The sequence below is a fragment of the Plectropomus leopardus genome, chromosome 6 (genome assembly GCF_026936395.1).
Source record: "Plectropomus leopardus strain MGB_pleo_1.0 chromosome 6, ASM2693639v1, whole genome shotgun sequence".
Taxonomy (NCBI): Eukaryota; Metazoa; Chordata; class Actinopteri; order Perciformes; family Serranidae; genus Plectropomus; species Plectropomus leopardus.
In genome coordinates, this window is record NC_142181.1 from 28,436,399 (window position 1) to 28,457,218 (window position 20,820).

Consider the following 20,820-nt stretch of genomic DNA (forward strand, 5'->3'; position numbering starts at 1 on the left):
TGATTGCATTACTTGAACTTTCTGCTGTTTGATGAAAAGTTCATTGGGGTGATCATAGTAAAGTCTTTTTGATGCTTTTGTTACATCACTGTATCATTTGAGTCATTGAGTTTTAAACAGAATTTATGTGCAATATTTCAAAAAGATTCAAGTAATACTAAAACCTGATTGTAGACAAATTCCTGAACTTTGCTTTACTTTTTATGTTGCTTTTATGTGTTATATGATCTGGGGATTAGAAATTGAGGGCAATTAGCAGAAACAGCAACATCGACTGCCATTTCTAAGGTAGCAAAACAAAGATAAGTGCAGAGACGATAACAGAGATGGAATAACAGTTTAAGATTTGTTGTGAGAACATCTGTTGCATACGCCTAAAGATAAAAATGTGAGATTTGACCTGGATTTTGGTGTGGTCAGTGTAACATGATGAATGACTTGAGCTGCAAAACATAATGTGAATGAGATCCTTTGGCATCGGGCGTTAGAACACAAAAGAAGAATGGAAATAAGTCTGGCTCCATGTTAATGTGGTGCTAATTTGAACAAACAAATATATAGGAATGGAATGAAGCTGATCTTAGAATTTCATGTGAGGAAACTGAAGGTTTCTTTATATTTTCCAGGGTGTTTTGTTTCAAAATCATGTGTTTTGTCTTCATCTGTTCTGGGAAAGCTCCAGTAAGAGCATCAACTGGACAGACTGTGTCAGTTTTGTTTTTGTTTTTTTGTTTTTTTCTTTGCTGTTTTTCATGGCTGCTTTTAGGAGAAAGTAAGGCATTGGTGCTGTGATTATATTACATTATATATGCCCATCAAGTTCTAAATAACACTTAATGGGTATCATTAAATCAAATATTGTTAATTTGAGGTACATTTGCTTAAAATTGGGACAATACAGAGACTGAATTTGATTGTTTGAGGCCTGCATTCATCCATTTATCCTACTGTCCCTTAGACAATAGGGAGTTTTAAGTTGCACAGTTTATACAAGGTTGGGGTAACAGAGTAGTGACTTTAGTTGTATTTAGATTTTGAAGGTCTTGGATGCCCTCTGAAGGTGCCTAAATCAACAAAACATCAAGGATCGGAGGAGCTAAATGTATAAACCCTCAGGGTAAAACACTGGTCATGTCTTATGCTTTGGAAAATGTCACGTCAACTACCTGCTTGTTGGACATACTGATATTAAAACAAGGGTTATCTTCGGGATTCTTTACTTGTAATTCAAGATCACGCAGCTCTGTGGATTAATCCCACATAATAACTTCTGTCATATAAATCATTTTCATACCATTATTCTGAGCTGGGAAAGATGTGACGAGGCGACGATTTGTTCACATAAGTACTTTAATCAGGCACTTTTTGCTCAAAAACATTTCTCTGGATGAGCCTAGAATATGTTGGAGGAATTTCTCTTCTATGGCACTGTTATACACAAAGTTTGGACAAACATGAAGTGGCAAGTAACACTGTTAAGTACAAAACAAAAAAAAACAAGGTACCTTCTGTCAAAATAGGTAGTGTTCATGTTTATTTGGCCATGTTCAAAATCCTTGTATATAATTTACAAAGCTTCTCAGCTTCTGAAGTCTACCTATATAATAAATAAAAAATACTGCAGAATGTTAGTTTTGCTTAAGATAATGTTAGCGAAGGTTTAGAAATGGGATAAGGCAAACAAAATACTTTTAGAATAATTACAAGGAAAGAGGAATCTGCAATTAGGTCATGGCAGGGCTCTACTGCTCTACTTATTAATGCAAATTTACACATTGTTTCATTTTTTAAAGGCTGCCAAAAAACCCAGTTATGACTCTGAATGTATTTATGGCGTAGGCATCTGTGTAAAAGCATTACGTGAATATGGCTGAACATGTGCATGACATGAATATACTCATTAACTAGGAAACATTCTCTGGTGGTGTTTGAACATTCATAAAAATACATTTTACTTCCATCAAACTATATGTAACACTTTTTATTACTTTTAAACCGTATAGTATTCTTTATAGTGCTAGGGTACAAATGTGGTCCAAAATAACATTCATTACAGTTTGTAAATAAATCTATACAAACAAATCTGGACAAAAATGAGAAAAACCTGCTGCAAATTTCAGTGTCAGGATGGCACTGATTTAGAGCTTAGTGAATGAGTCTTTAATATTTTACTGAGGAACATTAGGTGAGTAGAAAAATGACCAAGGCTTACATTCTCTGGAATGATTCAGCTGCTGATGGAGCGAACAATTTTACATTTACCACATAGCTGCTCAATGTTTTCCCTCTAATGAAGTATTTTCACATTGCAAAATGAAAGCAGTAAGGCTAGCTGTGAGAAATTAAAGCCAGGGCACCTGAAGGACACGATCATTGGATGTCACGTTTCATTTCCCTTGCAAAAAATGATAGGACAAATGTTGAGAACTAAGACAACTTTTCAGCATTTCACATTCATGATTACCTTCTGATCTGAGATCAAACACTGGAACGGTAGAAAACCCGATCACACAATAGTCTATTCTGACTGATGTTTCATTTGTTCAAGCAAGGACGTCACTTTCTCTATAAATATTTACAATAATCTGTTACAACAATCCCAATTCATAAAGCATTGATGAAGAGCTTCATTTAAAACCACAAGGTTAAGAATTACAAGAGAAAAAATCAACATACAGTACAAACATTACAGTACAAACTACAAATATACAAATATAGAAATATATTCTGAGGTTTTAGCAACCTTTTGACACTTTAATGCCATTTCTTGTCAGAAATCACATGTAAATATAAAAATATAGACAATGCTTTTGTACAAAATATTGACATCATGTATGAATCTCCATTCGGATGTGCAAATTAACACTGATCAACAGAAGAATGAGGAGTTTTTTTTTTATTTCACACAAACATACACAAAAAAGGCAAAGTCCATTTTGGCCTGTTAGTCGTGTAGTTAAGCTTTTCTTCAGTAAGCACCAGAACTTCAGTTATTTGGACTTCTTAGTGTAACCATGTGTACTCTTGAGAAAGAGATAGCATTTACTCATTTCGTGTTGCAGCCCCTGTGGTCATACAGTAGAACAAGTCTGGGACAGCAATGACTCTGTTTTAATTCACCCTTCAGAATTTGTCTTTAAATCCTCAACTCTGCCTCCTCACTGTGCTCTAAATTGTGTTCGGTTGTGCTGATCATCGATGCGGAGGGGCCCTGTGAGACACTGAAGGGTGTAATTGCGGGAGAACGTGCTGCCAGTGGTGAGAGAGAGGGGGAGAAACTTGGAGACATGGCGACTGAGGAGATGGATCCCTCTGCGCTGAGGGGAGATCTTCGTAGAGAAGCCAAGTGTGGGAACGTCCTCCCTACGGCAGGCTTCGGAGGTACAGTTTTGGCCCCGGGGTGGGCCACAGAGGTTATGAGAGGAGGAGGGTCGATTCTTGACTCGGCCTTTGCTTTGTGATGAAACGACCTGCGGGGATGAGGAGGAGCTGTTTCATCTTTTAAACGTGCTATTTCAGTAAAAACGTTAGCTAATGGTTGGAACTGGGGACACCAGTTTAGCAGGTAGTCCCAGTTATAGCTGCCCCTCAGCTCCTCATCACTAGCCACGATGGCTGTCAGCGAGCCATCAACAGGAGGTTTTCCATCCTCTGGAAAAGTATAATCTTTAGGGTGGGAGATGCTGAGTCCCCGTCCCACACCCACATACCCACCCCCCTCATCCCTGTAGACTGGCACCTGGCCAGCTAATAAAGTACTATTCAGACTGCCCAGTTTCTTCCCTTTGAACCAGTCGATGGAGGGCTCACAGGACACATCTGACAGCTGATCTGCATCCTGCTGGATTCCAGAGTCCGGACCTCGGGCAGAGATACGCTCCTGCATGGAAGAGGAGATACTTGACACTCGTGGGTATTCGTTAATCATTCTGATCTCGTCATCCTCTGCTGCCTCTGCCTCAGCAGAGCCACGGCCACTGGAGTGGGAGGGATCAAGGGACCCACCACGAGTGTATGGACCCCCACTGCTGCCACTCTGATCAGCTGTGTATCCAGGCAGGGCCTGATGGTATATCATCTCGTTTGCTGCTATCTTTGTTTCCTCAAACTTGTGCAGCATGGTGCCTGACGCCGGTGTCCGTCCGTGCGCTTTTCTCTCCCTTTTCTGACGTCTTAATTTAACAAAAAAGAGTGCAACAGCAATTATTATGAGTATGACTATGGTCCCAAGTGAAACTGCAATGACGCTGATAAGAAGCATATTCACGTCATTGGTGAGACCAAATGATGTATGGGTCACATCTACAGTAACTTTGGCCCCTGCTATGCGGGATGTCTCCAGAGGGCTGTGAGCAGTCACGTCCAATGTCATTACACGCAGCTCTCTTTTCGAGCGACTCACATGTCTACTGTAGCTGTCCATCTTTAAGGAAATCTCTCCTGTTGATTTATTGACTTCAAAATAAGGCGAGCTGTCTGCTAGAGAGTAGAGGACAATGCCATCCACGCCTCCATCCTCATCTTGGGCTTGCACTTTGCCAATGATCTGGCCTTTCTTTGCTCCCTCAGGCACTTCAAATGAGAACTCGGACGAGGTGAAAACAGGATCATACTCATCCTCCCCTGTAACATAAACCTGCACTGTTACAGTAGCAGAATAATTGCCCGCATCCATGGCAACAGCCACAAAATGGAAGGAGTTTACCTTCTCAAAGTCAAATGTAGAGCGAGTCCGTACTTCTCCTGAAGTTTGGTTCATGAAGAAGGCCTCTCTTCCCTCTGTAGAGCTGTCTAACATGTAGTACCTCAGCTGTCCAAAAGCACCTCTGTCATGGTCAATTGCATGCAGCATGGTGACTAAGGCATTCTGGGGTCGGTTTTCCCTGATGCTCGCAGTTATTACTTTAAGGGGAAAGAAGGGACGGTTATCATTGATGTCCTTCACCTCGATACTGACTGGGGCCAAAGCATAGTGTCCTTGACCATCAGTAGCTTGGACAACAATCACATGGGACCACTGCCTCTCACTGTCCAAAGGTCTCTGCAGCCTCAAGGCACCGGTCCACTGGTCCACTTGGAAAAGGTTCGTCTCATCCCCTGAGCTTATGGAGTACTGCACCTCTCCATTGGGAGCAGAGTCAGGATCTGTTGCAGATAGTTGCAAGATTTCAGTTCCTGCTGCTGCACCCTCGCTCAGCACCACACTATACTCGGCTCGGCTGAAAGCTGGAGGGTTGTCGTTGGCGTCTGTAACACTGATAAGGATAGGCACGCTCGAGCTACGCTGAGGGATTCCACGATCAGACACCACAACAGTCAGGTTATAACTTGGCACTGCTTCAAAGTCCAGCTCCTCCACCAGGATCAGGCTGCCGACTGTCTGGAAGCCCTGCCCCTCCAAGAAGCGCACACTGCTCTCAATCTGGAAGGCATTTCCTGAGTTGCCACTGGCAATGGCAAAATCAAAACCACAGTTATCCCGGGACAGGTCTCCATCCACAGCCTCTAATGTCAGAACAGTTGATCCAGGAAGTCCATCTTCACTCACAGTGGCTCTGTACTCTGACTGGTGGAAGATGGGGGCATCGTCGTTGACATCGGACACTTGCACTTGGACAGTTGCAATGGATGAGAGGGATGGAGTGCCCTGGTCTCGCACCTCAATTACCACCAGGATGGAGGGATTCTTAAAATCAAACTCTGTTTTTTGGTTCACAAACAGAGTTCCTGTAAGATTACAAAGAACATGGTCAGAAAAAGAGCAATTTTATTTGATTTGTCTCTCCAGACCCCAACATATATATTATCAAAGTTGTTTAACCCTTTAAAATCTGAGCAAAATTGACTTCTTTCAAACACATGAAAAGAAGGCAATAAGCAACTAACAAAAAAAGACCCCCCAAAAAGCAAGAAATTAGTAAAGTTATTTAAAAAAAAATTAAAAAATTACCTGAATTAAACAACTATTTTAAACTATTAAAAAGTATATAATATAATACATTCAAATACAGGTTTCTTGATGTTTCCGCCTTGCCATTTTATAATTTTCTTAGAATTCTCCTTTGGGTTTTGTACGTTTATTTTCAGGTCATTTCCTTGTAACTTTTTACTTATTTTTTGCAATTTGCAGGACATTTCATGCGATATTGCGGATTGCCTTTTTCCCCATGTTTTCAAAAGTAATTAAACAAAATGTGCTCACATTTGAAAGGTTTAAATGCTTGTGAAAGGCATTTGAACCAAGCACAAGAAAACTGATGTTGATCTGGGGTTTAAAGGGTTAAAACACAGGGAAGCTTGCTGTTAAATAACAATGAATGATTCAAATAAATATTTCATTTGTAATTAGTTTTGTAAACACAGTACCAGGTTTGTAGGGAGCGTTATGTAATGCAAAGGAGTTGCATTTTAGAACAGGAGACAGAATAGCTTGAGGCATAAAGAGTCCTTTTTTATAATTCACTTATTTTTAGATGCTATGTCATGCAAAACATCTGAGGCAAATAACATTAAATCTGGTTTTCAATAACTTTAATGAACAAAATGATTAAATATTTTGCAATATCTGTTGCAAATGTGTGCAAACCTCAAATGCATATCCAAGGAGAGCCATAGGGGACCACATTTTTATGAAGGGTAATTAAAGGGAGCTCTAGGTTAAGCGGAGGGAAACAGTTATAAATAACCATAAATGTGCACACAGTAACCTCACCATTGCTTGGGTCAATGTAGAAGACGCCTCTAGATGATGACATTACTCTGTAGCTAATTTTCCCATTATCCCCGGAGTCACAGTCTGTGGCTGTTACTGTGATGACAGCACTGCCTGCTGGGAGGTGCTCTGATACCGTCACCTAATGAGAAACACACAATACAGGTATAGGTATATACATCAACAATCTATATCTAACACTCAAAAAGGTGGTGGTATATGCAGGTGTGTGAAAGCAGCTGCACCTGATACAAATCTTGTGTAAAGGTGGGGGCGTTATCGTTTACATCATCCACCAGCACAGTGATGTTGGCCTCGCTCTCATGTTTAGAGTCAGATGAGCGGACAGTCAGAGTGTACCACGTCCTCTCCTCATAGTCCAGATGGCCCGTCAGAGACACCCCTCCTCCATAACGATGAATCCCAAACATGCCCTGGCTGCTCATATCCAGGTGTAGTGTGTAGGAGAGGGCTGGCCCAGAGTCCACATCATTTCCTGTTACTTGGGTGATAACTGTGCCGATCAGAGTGTCTGTATGATAATAAGGCGGGGAGGCAGGAGAAGAAGACATTCAGGTTGCAGCAGAAATGAAGCACAAAGCACAAGAAAAACTTTATCAAGAAATATCCTGTTCTGAAAAGCCTTGATCTAATAGACAGGAAATGAACAGAGGAACTTGGCAATAGTTTGTTTCGTAATAGGGTCAGACTTTTCTCAGTGAGCCCCGCTGAGTGAACTGCGATGTGAGGCTTTATGATAAGATCACTGCACTAACTTCCACTGTGAAGCTGACTTACCCTCCGGCACACGGATCTCCCGATGCTGAGGAATCATGGGACTGTTGTCATTGAGGTCGATGATGATCACAGTGAGGGTGGCAGAGCCAGCCAGCCGCGGGGTTCCCCGGTCTGTTGCCGTAACAACAAGCCTGGTGCCACATAATGAATGTCAGTGTCTGAACTTTTAACTGTTTCACCCACCACCAAGATCAGCACGTTTTGTTTCAGACTGAGCATAAAAAGTTGGGTTTTTTTCTAACAAGAAATATGGCTCACTTTTTTGTTTTCATGCAAATCTGGAATTCATCAGATCTTATTTTTCAACATTAAAAAGTGACTGTGAAACAAATTTAAAAAAAATCTATAAAGCAAAACTTGTTTACAATCTGATTTTAAAATACACCGTCTGCAGGGCAAACATGATTTTCTTTATATAAATTTGGTGCATGACCATCAGCTCATTTGTATTTCTTACAAATTCTCTCTTCTATTTCCATAACTGAATCTACTTTCTGAGCAGCTTTTGTTCAAAGACAACCTAATGCAAACTGCAGTAATGCAAACATACAGTATATTCTCATTTATTAAGAAAAATGTAGGTATTTTTAATTGGAATTCACACAAAAATAGCCTTACAATTAAAATAATAAAGTTACTACAAAATTATTTGAGAGAGAATGGACATTATCACTGTAACAAACATTAAACATGCATGTGTGAAGGGCAGAGATGAACTGCCATGTGGTTACATGGCAGGATGTGATAACAGACAAAGAGAAAAAAAAGACTCACTTTGTCTGCGTCCAGATCTCTCTGTCCATTATGGCTGCAGTGGTGATGCTGCCAGTCAGTGGGTCTATCTTAAACAAGCCACTCATGGATGATGACCTGATAGAGTAGGTCACCTGACCGTTCTGACCCTGGTCCAGGTCATCTGCAGCAACCTGAGGAAATGACCGACCCATTTTGGAAAGAGAAATACAGAAATATTTGCAACAGCTGTTTCAGTGTAACATGGACTAGTAAGCAAGCACGAGTTCTTTTCTTTTCTACAACTTCACACTTTGAAAACAGCCAACCATAATAAATGTGTGGGGGACAGGCTACTACACCTGAATAATGGGAAAATCGTAGCCCTGTGCCTCTCTAATGTAGGCTACATAGTTCTGGAGCTGAAAGCGTGGCAAGTTGTCGTTGACGTCCTGAAGGATTAAGTTGACAGCCATGTAGGAGCTGGAGGATGCCGTCTCAGCTTTCACCACAAGGCGGAGTTTTGGAGTCTCCTCATAGTCTAGTTCTTCAGATTTCTGGACCCATATTTCACCTAATTCACAAAAATAACAGTGAGTCACAGTTTAGATTTGGAAAACATTGTTTAAGAATGTGTGCTGCCATCTCTGCACTTACCAGTAATGGAGTTTATTCCGAAGGATTGCATTCTGTTTCCACTGAAAAGACTGTAGCTGATACCAGTTTGAGAGCCATCAGGGTACTGGGCCTGAGTCTGCGTTACGACTGTGCCTGTAAGGCAAAAAAACACAGTTGGTTTGAGATTTTTACTTGAACTTATATCCTATTTACATTCACAAATGTTCAAATAAACAGATTAAAATCTAATATGAAAACCTTTGGCAGCGTTCTCCTGCAGACTGACGTCTCGAGCCGTACGAGAGAAGCGAATCCCCCTGTAGCTTTGTTCCCTGATATAAATGATAACCACCCCCAAGGAGGACTGAGCTGGGTTTCCCTGGTCCATGGCCTGAACTATCAAAGTCCTCTGGCTTTGTGTCAGAGTCTGCAGCTTCTCTGTGGCCTGGATGTCTCCCGTCAGTGAGTTGATGGTGAAGCCCCTCACAGGGTTGGCAAAACGATAAAACACAGAGCCATTAGCCCCAAAGTCCTTGTCCTCCGCCCTCATGGTGGCCAGCACTCGGCGACTGGACACACTGCTGGCGGAGATGTTCACAATAAGAGGGTCCTGGATGAAGAAGGGTGCGTTGTCGTTCACATCCTGAATGTAGACCGTCACCTGGGCAGTAGAGTTTCGTGGGTTTCCTGGGGAGGAGTCAGTGGCACACACCTCAAAGGTGTAAGAAGCAGTTCTCTCTCTGTCAAGGGGTGCTGCTGTGATAATGCGGCCTGTGTTCTGGTCTATGATGAACATGCTCTGAGAGCCACGGCTCAGAAAGTACAGCACCTGGCTGTTAGGGCCCTGATCCAGATCAACAGCTTTCACCTCCAGAACCAGCGAGCCAATGGGAACATCCTCTGAGACATCTGCAGTGTAGCTGCTACTCTGAAACTGGGGGCTGTGATCGTTGATGTCCATAATGGTCACCTCAACAGTAGCTGTGCCGCTGAGGGGAGGGTGGCCCTGGTCCTGAGCTGTGACTGTTAACGTGTACCCAGCTCTCTTCTCCCGATCCAGAGGCCTTGAGGTGGACAGCACACCTGACTGTCTGTCCAGGCGGAAGTCTCCTGATGGATCTCCAGCTGCAAGGAGAGCAGTGGTGAACGGTTATAAAAACTTATCAAAGATAATATACAATGCAGAATCATTGAACCAGTTAAGTTGATAAGACAGAAACTGAATGGTACAACAAAACGAACTGCCGAATCACCTGTAATTTTGTAGCTTATCTCTCCACTATCTCCTGCATCCTGGTCAATAGCTCTCAGTGTGAACAGAGGTAATGCCTCCAGGTTTTCAGGCACCTCTATAGTGTAGTAGAGACGGCCAAAGAAAGGAGCATTGTCATTTTCATCGAGCACTCTGATCCTCACTGTGGCTTTGGCATAGTTGGGAGGGAGGCCTTCATCTTTTGCATAAACTGTCAAAACATATGAAAGAAAGAACGAAAAAAAAACACAGCAGCATTAATAGTAACTAACGACAAATTTGAAAAGTATGTGATGGTGTAGGAGAGTGAAAGGGTATTACCTGTCACTGTGTAGTACTCCTGGAGCTCCCTATCTAGCAACTTAGTGGTCGTTATTACACCTGTCACTGGGTTGATGCTGAAGCCCTCCTCTGAAATACCACCATATGTCACTTGCCCATTAGTTCCTACAGAAAAACACACAGTGACTTTGCCTTAATTTAAACATCGAAAAAAATGTAAACCAATAATAAAATGTCTCCAAAGTGAAGAATATTAATTCCAATAATCTGTAAATATTTAACAAAAACAGAGCATTAAGTAGAAGGTATTTGCATTTCTCTTGTTAATAGCTTGTATCCCGATTTGTTTGTTTGTCATTAGTTTTGCTGTCTAAGCGTTTGGCAGTGACGGCCCTCCCTCAGGTGTCTGGATGCCAGATTGCGTGCTAACAGAAAGCAATCTGGCAACCTCACCTGTTTACTTCTCTAATTGCTTTTGGAGAGAAAGTTTATAATCCTTCTGTTTTATGTGCTTCTGACTAAGTCTGAGGGAATGCACTCTTTCTGTACCCAAACCCCCACCCTACTGAGTCAACAATTAAAAACAACTGTTTATGTCTGTAATGTGGACACATACTCAGCACATGAAGGCTGCAAGGAATTACAGGCAATTTTACAATCTCAACTGCTGAAGCAGCACAATTTTATATCTATTTTTAAAGAATACACACACACACACACACGTACACACACGGCATGATTCTAGTAATTTGCCATTCAAAAGCTATCTAAGTGTCTTGTTTAACCCTTTGAAACGTGGATCAACATCAGTTTTCTTTTTTGCCTGCAGACACATTTCACAGGCATTTAAACCTTTGAAACATGAGCAAATTGGTTTGATTTCTTTCAAAAACTGATTGAAATGAAATGTAATGTCCCACCAATTGCAAAAAAAATAGTAAAGGGTGACAAAAAAAGACCAGAAAATATGCTTTTAAAATGGGAGACAGAACTATCAAATAACTAGTTAAAAAAATTAAAAAATATAAAAACAACAATATTTATCGCTATTATAATTATACATTTAAAATAAGGTTATAGAAATATATACATTTATTATTCATACATACATTTTTTGTTTTTATTTTAGCACTTTTTTCAGGTAATTTCCTGTTTTTTTTTCTTCTTTTTTTTTTGCTGATTTTAGCTCATTTTCTTTTAACTTTTTTAAAAAGTCTCTTTCTAATTTTTCAGTCTTTTTTTCTAATGCTGCTCATAGCCTTCTTTCAAGCCAATTGGCTCAGGTTTCAAAAGGTTAAAATAAGACTAAATTTGGTTTAAAGGGCATTTAGGTTGCATGTAACTACATATAATCAGCATTTTCATGATTATATGTTAACATGTAGTTTAGACCTGTTTCACATCATAACATAGTTGTTTTAGACATGTACATTATATACCCATTATATCAACATTATTAAAATATTAACTTTCCCGCTGGTGGTAGTTCGACCTGCAAATGAACAAATCAGGGGTCACTGAGAACGCATGGTTGACTAGAAAAGTCGGACTGCATACTGCACCAAAGCTGCCATAACTAAGCAAGTGCACATTGTCTGTCTCACCTTGGTCCAGATCAGAGGCGGACACTGTCAACACGCTAGTTCCTGGAGGCTGGTTCTCAGAGATCTGGGCTTCATACTGACTCTCCTCAAACCAGGGCACCTCATCATTAACATCAATCACATGAACACACAGCAGCTGGCTGGACGAGTGCTGGGGTATCCCATGATCCTCAGCGGTTATTGTGAGGTTAAAGACGTCCTGCTCCTCACGGTCCAGAGGTTTGAAAATAGACAGAGAGCCTGTAGAGAGATGAATCAGGGGTGAAATGTGAGGAGAGATTTCCTGTATGTGTGTGTGTGTCTGCGTGTGGGTGTACTTTATTATAGCCTGTTTTGCAGAGGCAGTTACACAAGACAACTACTTTATGAAAGCGTGCTATCAAAGGCAATAAAACATGCCACTGTCCACGGCTGTGTGTAGTCAAATAATTTAAAACGCAAGTGTGAAAAGTTGCCGTGTGAGGGCCAAATCAGAGTTAATCTCATCCACACACACAGCTCTGCCTACCTGAGTGCTACCACCACCACTGCTGTAACAGCCCAGCAGTCTGGCCACAGTTTATGAGTTTTTCCATTGGAGATGCCGCAGCCATCGAGAAAGAAGCAGTAAACACACGCTCTAGACACGCAACAACCAGGCCTGCCGTGCTCCGTAGAAATTAGGGGCACCCTTGCCTTTTCATTATCCTGCCCTAAGAGGTTAGAGCTTGCATTGATTCAATTTCAATTTCATGCTTTAAAATGAGCTGCAACTGTTAAAAACAGAGAGTCAGGGCTGTTTGGTTTTAACTTTTTTGTTGCATGTTTTTGCTTTGTATCTTGCTAGGACTGAGATAACTTGCCCCTAAGCCTTTAATCTGGTAGGAGTTACAGGCTGGAATATTTTCACCAAATTTGACTCCCCTGTGATCCTGCCGTATCCCTGGTCACTGATAACACATGGGCAGAACAAAAAGACAGTGGGAAACAGGGAAACGTTTTCATTTTGGATGTTTTTAATTCCAACATCTTAAGCCTAAGTGAGGTTTGTGGCGCCAACACTTTGGACTGCAGTGTGAGGGTTAGCTGAGGTTGCTCCAACAACAAACACATTTTTCTTCGCTTATATGTACAGGTCATTTATCAGCATTTGATGTGATAATCCCTGAATGGTGCTGTCTCTTGTAAAGAAGCAATTCAATATATCACCAGTGTACTCTCCCTGTGCTCCAAAAGTGAAATTAATGACCTCCCTTCTGACAATGAGAGATGAGAATGTGTCTCACTGTGTGACTTTATATATTCCTAATAATAACTTGATAGTTCTGTCTAATGTGGCAAACTGTGAGTAACAGGAATGAAAAAAGAGCTCATAGAAATGGTCCTGGGTCTGTGGTCACTGACCCCAAAACGGGAGCAAACCAGGTGCTCAGAGGATTAACTCTGTCAGTTTTCTAACAAATAACCAGTGTGCATGAAAACACTTCAAGATGAGCACACACATTGGACTGAAGTGGCTTGCATGACAGACGCTGAATGTTTCCATCCCAGAGCTGCTCTAAGGGGCATCCCAGTTGGTGACTTAAAGGGGGAAGGCGGAGCCAAGGCTGACACGTGTCTCAAACACCACAACAAAGCCCACAGGACCAAATAGCCCAAGGTCAACTTTGACTAACTGAAAGAGTCTCATGCAAGCACACAAACACATATGTGCAGCCCCACACACACAAACACACAAACACACACACACACACACACACACACACACACACACACACACACACGCGTACACACAAACACGCGTAACTGATCCTCTCTCTAATGGTTCCCAGAAGCCCGAGCAGGAGGTTCTTTGGTCTTTCATGGGAATAGATCCACAATAACAGATGATGGGTTGTGTGTGTGCGTGTGTGCATATGTGTGTGTGTGTGTGTGTGTGTGTGTGTGTGTGTGTGTGCGTGCCTGCGTGTTCAATATTTGGCAGGCTACTCTGTCTGTCTGGCCTCCAACTGAAAGAAATAAGTCATGAAAGGTGAAGCAAGAGTTGTGTGGCACTAAGACGTAAGCAGAGTATTACAAGAGTTTGTGTGTGTTTATGTAGGGGGAGGTTTGGTAATTGTGGTTGGGGGGTTGTGTGGAACCACATGGAAAGGTGAGTACATATGCAATGCCAAGTAAAATTTAAAGGTGGTACAAATGCTGAAAAAATACCATGAAAAGATCCAAACAGAGGTGAACAGATGCAGATTCGCTTGTCTGCTTAAATTGAAAATATTTCAGCATGAGCAAGGGGTTTCCAAAACTCAGTAATTCCAATGTACTGGAGTTCACAACAGGGACTGGAACTATACATATTTATAGAGGACAAGCTGAAAGTATTAGTATTATTAAAACAAATAGGATAGGGAATGGCTCCAATGAAAATCAGAAATTCTCTGAGGTAAAGTCACCATTTTATGTGAAAAAACACATAGCTTAATTTTGCAAGGCTGGATCAACTTCATGAAACCACAGATGCCATTGGTAGACAAGGAATCCCAGCAAACATCCAATCAAGAAGTCCCATTAGAGTTCAAATATAGTTCCAAAATGGAAGTTTTGCCAATGCCCAGGATTAAATCTGGTGATCAGATGGACATCCTAGCAAAGATGAAAAATAATGTTAACATGAAGCATTCTATTCAGCTAATCTGCTGAAGTATGCATTCAGGAGCTATGGATCCTAAATAAACTAATAACAATAAGTCAACAAAGAACTAAAAATAATGAGCCAACGCTGATTCACACAAGACACAAACCCTCCTGGTTGAAAGTCCTGTGGTTGACCCATTCATCCACCACAACTTCCTCTCTGTGTGTGGACTTCAGTCTTTGTACTGAGTCATCTGAATTACTGGCAAAAAGCTCAGAAAGCAAACTTTTCCCATTTGCAATCAAAAACAGCTTGGATAAAGACTTTTAGCTCTTGAAAATTCATGTTTTTCTCATAATTGTTTTCTATGTTTTTTCTTGAACATATTACCACACTCCCACGACTCCATATGTTAACCCTAATACAAAGTTATAGAAAACACCTTGAAAGGAGAAGCTTAATCAGAATATCATAATTTTCCTCCAAAGATTTCTCTCTGTTTGACCTATGCAACACTATCACCAGACAGAACATGGTTGATTCTGCAGTGCCCCAAAATATGTTAAATTATGTGCATTGCAACTATAATATGGCTTGGGTTAGAAAAAGTTTGCAATTATTGTTAGAAAAAACTCAACCCTCATTTTGGGGCACAAGGACACACACTGGTCACCAGTTAATTAGCTAATTAATCAGCTGTATGATTAACTCAGCCACGTCCAAAGTCCGTCTGGGAGGGCCAACCTGGGACCAATTTAAATAGTCCTCAGCCTGACTCTCAAAATATACTATATGTGGCGTGCCACACACTTTCTTGACCAAGCAATATCACTTTGTATTTTCACTATTTACCTCACAATGGCAGGACTATCAAATAATTTGTAGACATGCATCAAGTAAAAACTACGCAGGCAGAGCTAATATGTTTTAATAAACAGTAAACAAGGAAACATCTGGTTACCTAAAGCCTCCTGCAGAGTGTGAGATTTTAGCAGTCTTATACATTTAGTGCAAGCTACACTGTGTGACATGGATCTAATAAACTTGGTTACAACATCAAGTTTGATGAATGCAGACCGTGTGATGACAACACCTACTGAATCGCAGGCTATGACTTATGTCCATCAATGTCAATACGCAAGAGCAAAACGTCCTTGGTGTTCATCATCCATCTACACTGCTGTAATGTTCAGAGCTAAATGCAAACTAACAAAGCGATCCCTCGCTATAGTGGCATTTATGTGTGTCAAAAAAAGTCTGAAGAAAAGGATGAGGAGGAGAACTTGGACAAGGTTGTGGCTGGGGAAAAGAGCCCAACTTGGCATGCAGGTTTTGCAACGAGAGCTTGAAGTATTAGCATCTATTAGCATTTAGCAGAATCATGCTGATCAGTGTGTCATTTTATGCTGCATTTCGGATGGTTGATTAGTAGATGTAGGTCATAACATCATTCACACAGTGTGATGGTCATCTCAAAGTTCTGACACTGTCACAATTTTATCCCAGGCTGTCTTTCATTGCACGACCATGACAACGGTCATCCTTGAGCCTCTCTCACTGCGCAACTTGGGACCACTGACTGAGAGCCACGACCAAAGATATTGTCACGTTTCTGTCAAGATGGTTATTCTTTTTCTGGGACAGCCCAAAATTGCACATTGTATACCAGGCTTAACGGCAGACATTTCCTGCGAGGTAGAAAACATGACCACAGCAAGGAAGCGTAAAGACAACATTTTCACTGAAAGATGAAAGTTGCCTTTGTTTTATTTCTTTGTGATTTCTTTTTAAAATAACCCATTTAATGCAAGAAGCAGCTGGCCCCAAGCTATTGTCACATACCCCCCAATTCAAAAAAGTTTGGACATCCCTGGATTAACCCATCTACAACCCCAACCTCCGCATCCTTACTTTGTGCCTTGCAACATAAAGCACACATCACCTCCTCCAGTGGAACTGGGTTGGACTTACCAGTGTTGGGGTTGAGGCTGAATGTTCCTCCAGTGTTGCCTGACTGGATGCTGTAGGTCACTCTGCCATTCTCCCCTTGGTCTGCATCTCTGGCCATGACATACAACGCCACGAAGCCCACCGGCTGGTCCTCCATCACACTGACAGCTGTTGGTGAGCTGAAAACTGGCGGATTGTCGTTCTCATCGGTTACATACACCCTCGCTGTGACAGAACCCCAGCGCCTCTGGCTGGCATCGAGGGCTGAGTCTGTTGCCTTGACAACCAGTATCAGGTTTGAGGTGACCTCATGGTCCAGCTCCTGGCCCAAGGAGAGAACCCCAGTGGAGGGGTCGAGGGTTAACAGGCCGGGAGCGTTTGGCCACTGCTGGAGAATAGAGTACTTCAGCTCGCTGTTGGGCCCACTGCCATCCTTATCCATGGCCTGGAATGTATAGACAGAAGAGCCAGCCTCCATGTTCTCAGAGATGACGATGGTAATGGGGTCCTCGGGGAACTGAGGGGCATGGTCGTTACTGTCCTCTACGTCAATGTCCAGGTTGACCAGAGTGCTGCTGGGAGGGGCCTGGGAGAGGTCGTCCACCTCAATTTGCAGAGTGTAGCGTGCGTCTCGTTCATAATCAAGAGGACGAGCCAGATACACGTCTCCGGTCAGACGGTCCACAACAAAGGTCCCATCTCGGTCTGTCCCCCCCACCACTGTGTAGGTCACCTCCCCCTCCTCTGGGGTTTCTCTGTCATGAAGGCGGACTGAGCCAATAACAGAGCCAGGCTTGGCCTCCTCCACAGAGTTGAAGGATATGGAGAGTGAATTGGTCTTAGAAGCAGGTCTGTTAGTGCTGAGGACCTGCAATGAGGAAGAATACTGTATGAGGATAGAGCACTGCAGCAGTTAGCTGCTTGGTGGCAACACAAATTTACAATTCTCAACAGAAAGAATGGAAATGTTTCATAGATTTTTGGGCAAAGCAAAAACAGATTGTGTGCACTGTATGTGCTCGCTATGAAACCAGTTACAAGAGATTTTTATAGACTTGAATAACACGCCTGCTAACCTTAATCACACTTAATCTGGTGCTCATGTCACTGCCAGGAAAAATAATAGATGATAAAAGTAACACAATCAGAGGAAGAAATGCTAAGAGGGTTTGAATTCAGTACTGGGACATACTTCTTTACAGTGTACAGCTTTACACTTCCTTTGATGAGGATTCCTTTCAAAGACTACATTAGTTTGTCTCTCCTTTGTATGAAAGAGCCCCATAAGTAACACATGACACACTTAATAAAACAAATGCAGATGTAAAGGGGGGAGGTAGAGGTTGCACTGATCAAATTTTCAGCAGCATTACTGACAGGGTTTGGTTAGCTGAAGGGGTGATCTAGTTTCTCAGCATTGCATCCTACAGCACAGTTCCCACAGTAAGTAGGCACTCGAAAAAATATGCCGTGTTTGTTGTGAAATCGTACATGACAAGCTGTAAATTGGTTCCACATTAGATGGAAAAGAAGTGTTCCAGAAATAAATTGGTATAGTCCCATCCTATCATCGATGGATTAAGAAAATCAGTCTAAAAAGATGATTAAAGGAAATTACAGAAATGCGTCAGTGGGCAAGAACAACACTGCACTGTTTAATCCAATTAACTAATAATTATGACTTTCATTTTTTGTTGTTGGAAAAGAGGAAAAACTGAACTGGCACTTATTGGAGCTGTTTATATGGCAACTCTATTTTCCTGGAACCCATAAATCTGCATTCCCTTCCAGGGTTCTTCCATTGTGTCCATTTTCTGTTCTATATTAAATATTAACTGAATTACCTTCAATGCTGTGTTTTACGTGAGTGTATGGCCCTGTTGCTCATTGCGGGCTACTGTATTAAAAAAGTGTTGAAGTCATTGAGTATGACCTTGATCAGAGCAGTCTACAGCTGGCCCTCATCACGAGCCAGCTGGGAGTATTTGATTCAGACCCACTTTTCCATTTCAGATAGAAATTTCCCTTTTGAAAAGTCACAGGGGAAGAAAAGGGAGGGGATGGGAGGGGAGCTTGTCAGAAGTGAGGCTGATATGTCTGCAGTGAGTCTGAGGGGCCCAGAGACACGGATCCTCTCAGCCCCGGGCCTATTCTTTGATATTAAATAGGTGAGCAGTGAGGGTGTTTGTGCTGGCTGAGCTCCAGTGAAAGTCTGACCTGAATGGTGAGGGAGCAGGAGGTGCTGCGAGGGGGCAGTCCTCTGTCAGTAGCTGTCACCGTCAGAGTGTACTCAGCCCGCTCCGAGTGGCTGAGAGGGGATGATGAACGAAGCTCCCCAGTGTTTGGGTTCAAAGAGAAGCGCTCAGCCCTGGGACCTTAGAGAGAGAAACAGAGTCAAAACTTTAACTGTATGTGATGTACACAGGAGAGCAAAATACACAAAACCAGGCAGTCAGTTGAAGCATTTTTTCAGCAGAAAGCCATTTTTAGACATAAGTGTTACTTATCGACTCAACTATAATGTCGTATGTTTATGCTATTTACACATGTAGATAGCAAAAAATTCTTTGTCTATTTAGTACTTTTCTTAACAAAGTTACAAAGACAAAGTGTTTTACATGGAAACAAAACTAAAACAGTGATGACAGCAGACTGGATAATGAATAAATAAACAAAAAAGATTGAAGATAAAATCGATCAAAAAATCAAAAAGTCCCCCAACAACCTTACTTTTCTCACATCGCTGTTCTTTTAGCTTAATTGTTTTTTCCTTTTTTTCCTTATTTTTTCTTCTCATTACTACAGTTATTTATACTACTACTACTAAAACTAATAACTATTATTATTATTATTATCTAATTTCCAAAATGTTGACTGTTTTGCACAGATGAGTTGTACCTTCACTTCCTGCAGGTACTGTACCTGACAAAGAGTAGACTACAGTTCCGTTTTCCCCTTCATCTGGGTCTTTGGCTTGCAGTGTGCCTAGTAAAACTCCAGACGACTGACCCTCTGTCACCTATGAGTTAAAGAAAAAATTATTATATGTCAAAGACTTGAAATACATTTCACTTTGTGCCTGCCTGTGGTTGTGGTCTTGCAGCATCACCTGTATGATGAGATTTTTGCCCGCTTGGCTGTGGGTGAAAGTGGGGTCATTGTCATTGTCATCAAGGACAGTGATGAAGGCTGTTCCTGTGGCACTACGCGGGGGCGAACCTCCGTCTTGAACCACCACCACCAGCTGGTAACTCGACTGCTGCTCTCTGTCCAGAGTAGTCCTTGTGCTGATTTCACCTGGGGAGAGTAGAGGGTGGATGAGAGGGATTTCATGCCGAGGCAGTAGTCCAGAGGACTGGAATAACGATGAGAGACTCAAGAGCCAGCAGGCTTTGATCAATGACACACAAGTAATGGACATGCACAGTGCGCAGATGAACGTGTACATGTGCATGCACACAAATAGAGGAGTTTTGGAAGGTTGGCAGATGCTGTAGAGTCTCATAATTCAGCCAGAAACTAATCACAAGTCAGACTCTTGAGTCTCCACCCACAGACTAAGAGGCTCAGCAGGCCAATTAGAGCCCAGCAAGATGCTTAGTGCTACTGTCACCATCAACTGACTAATTTATGACCTTGAGGGAGATGCTAGTCTCTCATCTTTTAGAGATGACTGCGTGAGTTGACTTAACAAAGATAAAGGTTTTATTTCCCCACATAATTTAATTTTTTGTTTAAACAAAGTCTTTCTAATGGAATCAGCTTGTTTTTCACATTGATGGAGGACTATTTCGGTTTAGTTTAAGTTCAATTTACAAAAACTATATGAAATGTACAACTTAACAAAAACATAATACTGAGTATTTTGAATTTTTTGGTCAGGTATGCTTCTGTATCTTCTGAAGGCCACATAAGTTATACAACATCCAAAATTTACAAATGATATCAGAAGTGCAGCTTTTCTTTCTTTTGTAGTTGTTGGAGCCTTATTGTTTAACTCACGTTACTCTTTTTTTTCTTCTTCTTGATTTTTCTCCACTAAAAGTGTTTGTGCAGCAAAATCTGAATGTCAAAAACTTACCAAAGTTGGCTCAGGCAAAAGAAAGGACTATCAAAGGCTTAAAGTTGGCACTGTAAAAATAAACTTTACGTTTCAGCAATTTTCTAAAAAAAACAGCTTGATTTAGAGTCAAAATTCTTTTACCATATTAATCCCTCAATTCATCTTCATCTTTGTTTCAATAATCTTCTGCTTTAAAAA

General features: G+C 41.5%; 1 protein-coding gene across 1 annotated transcript in view; it reads right to left on the bottom strand.

The window, feature by feature from the left end:
- Positions 1–1,332: 1,332 nt before the first annotated feature.
- The window catches only part of LOC121943513 (protocadherin-16-like), a 93,782-nt gene continuing 74,294 nt past the window's right edge, over positions 1,333–20,820 (bottom strand). The window contains exons 7-21 of the mRNA XM_042487034.2: positions 19,669–19,856; positions 19,482–19,578; positions 18,777–18,934; positions 16,581–17,427; positions 11,999–12,238; positions 10,434–10,559; positions 10,114–10,323; positions 9,119–9,985; positions 8,900–9,013; positions 8,605–8,816; positions 8,285–8,436; positions 7,511–7,641; positions 6,958–7,244; positions 6,713–6,854; positions 1,333–5,727 (exon numbers count right to left, since the gene is read on the bottom strand). Coding sequence (XP_042342968.2) covers positions 3,137–5,727; positions 6,713–6,854; positions 6,958–7,244; positions 7,511–7,641; positions 8,285–8,436; positions 8,605–8,816; positions 8,900–9,013; positions 9,119–9,985; positions 10,114–10,323; positions 10,434–10,559; positions 11,999–12,238; positions 16,581–17,427; positions 18,777–18,934; positions 19,482–19,578; positions 19,669–19,856 — 6,362 coding nt within the window. The 3' untranslated portion in view covers positions 1,333–3,136. The remainder of the gene's footprint in view (positions 5,728–6,712; positions 6,855–6,957; positions 7,245–7,510; positions 7,642–8,284; positions 8,437–8,604; positions 8,817–8,899; positions 9,014–9,118; positions 9,986–10,113; positions 10,324–10,433; positions 10,560–11,998; positions 12,239–16,580; positions 17,428–18,776; positions 18,935–19,481; positions 19,579–19,668; positions 19,857–20,820) is intronic.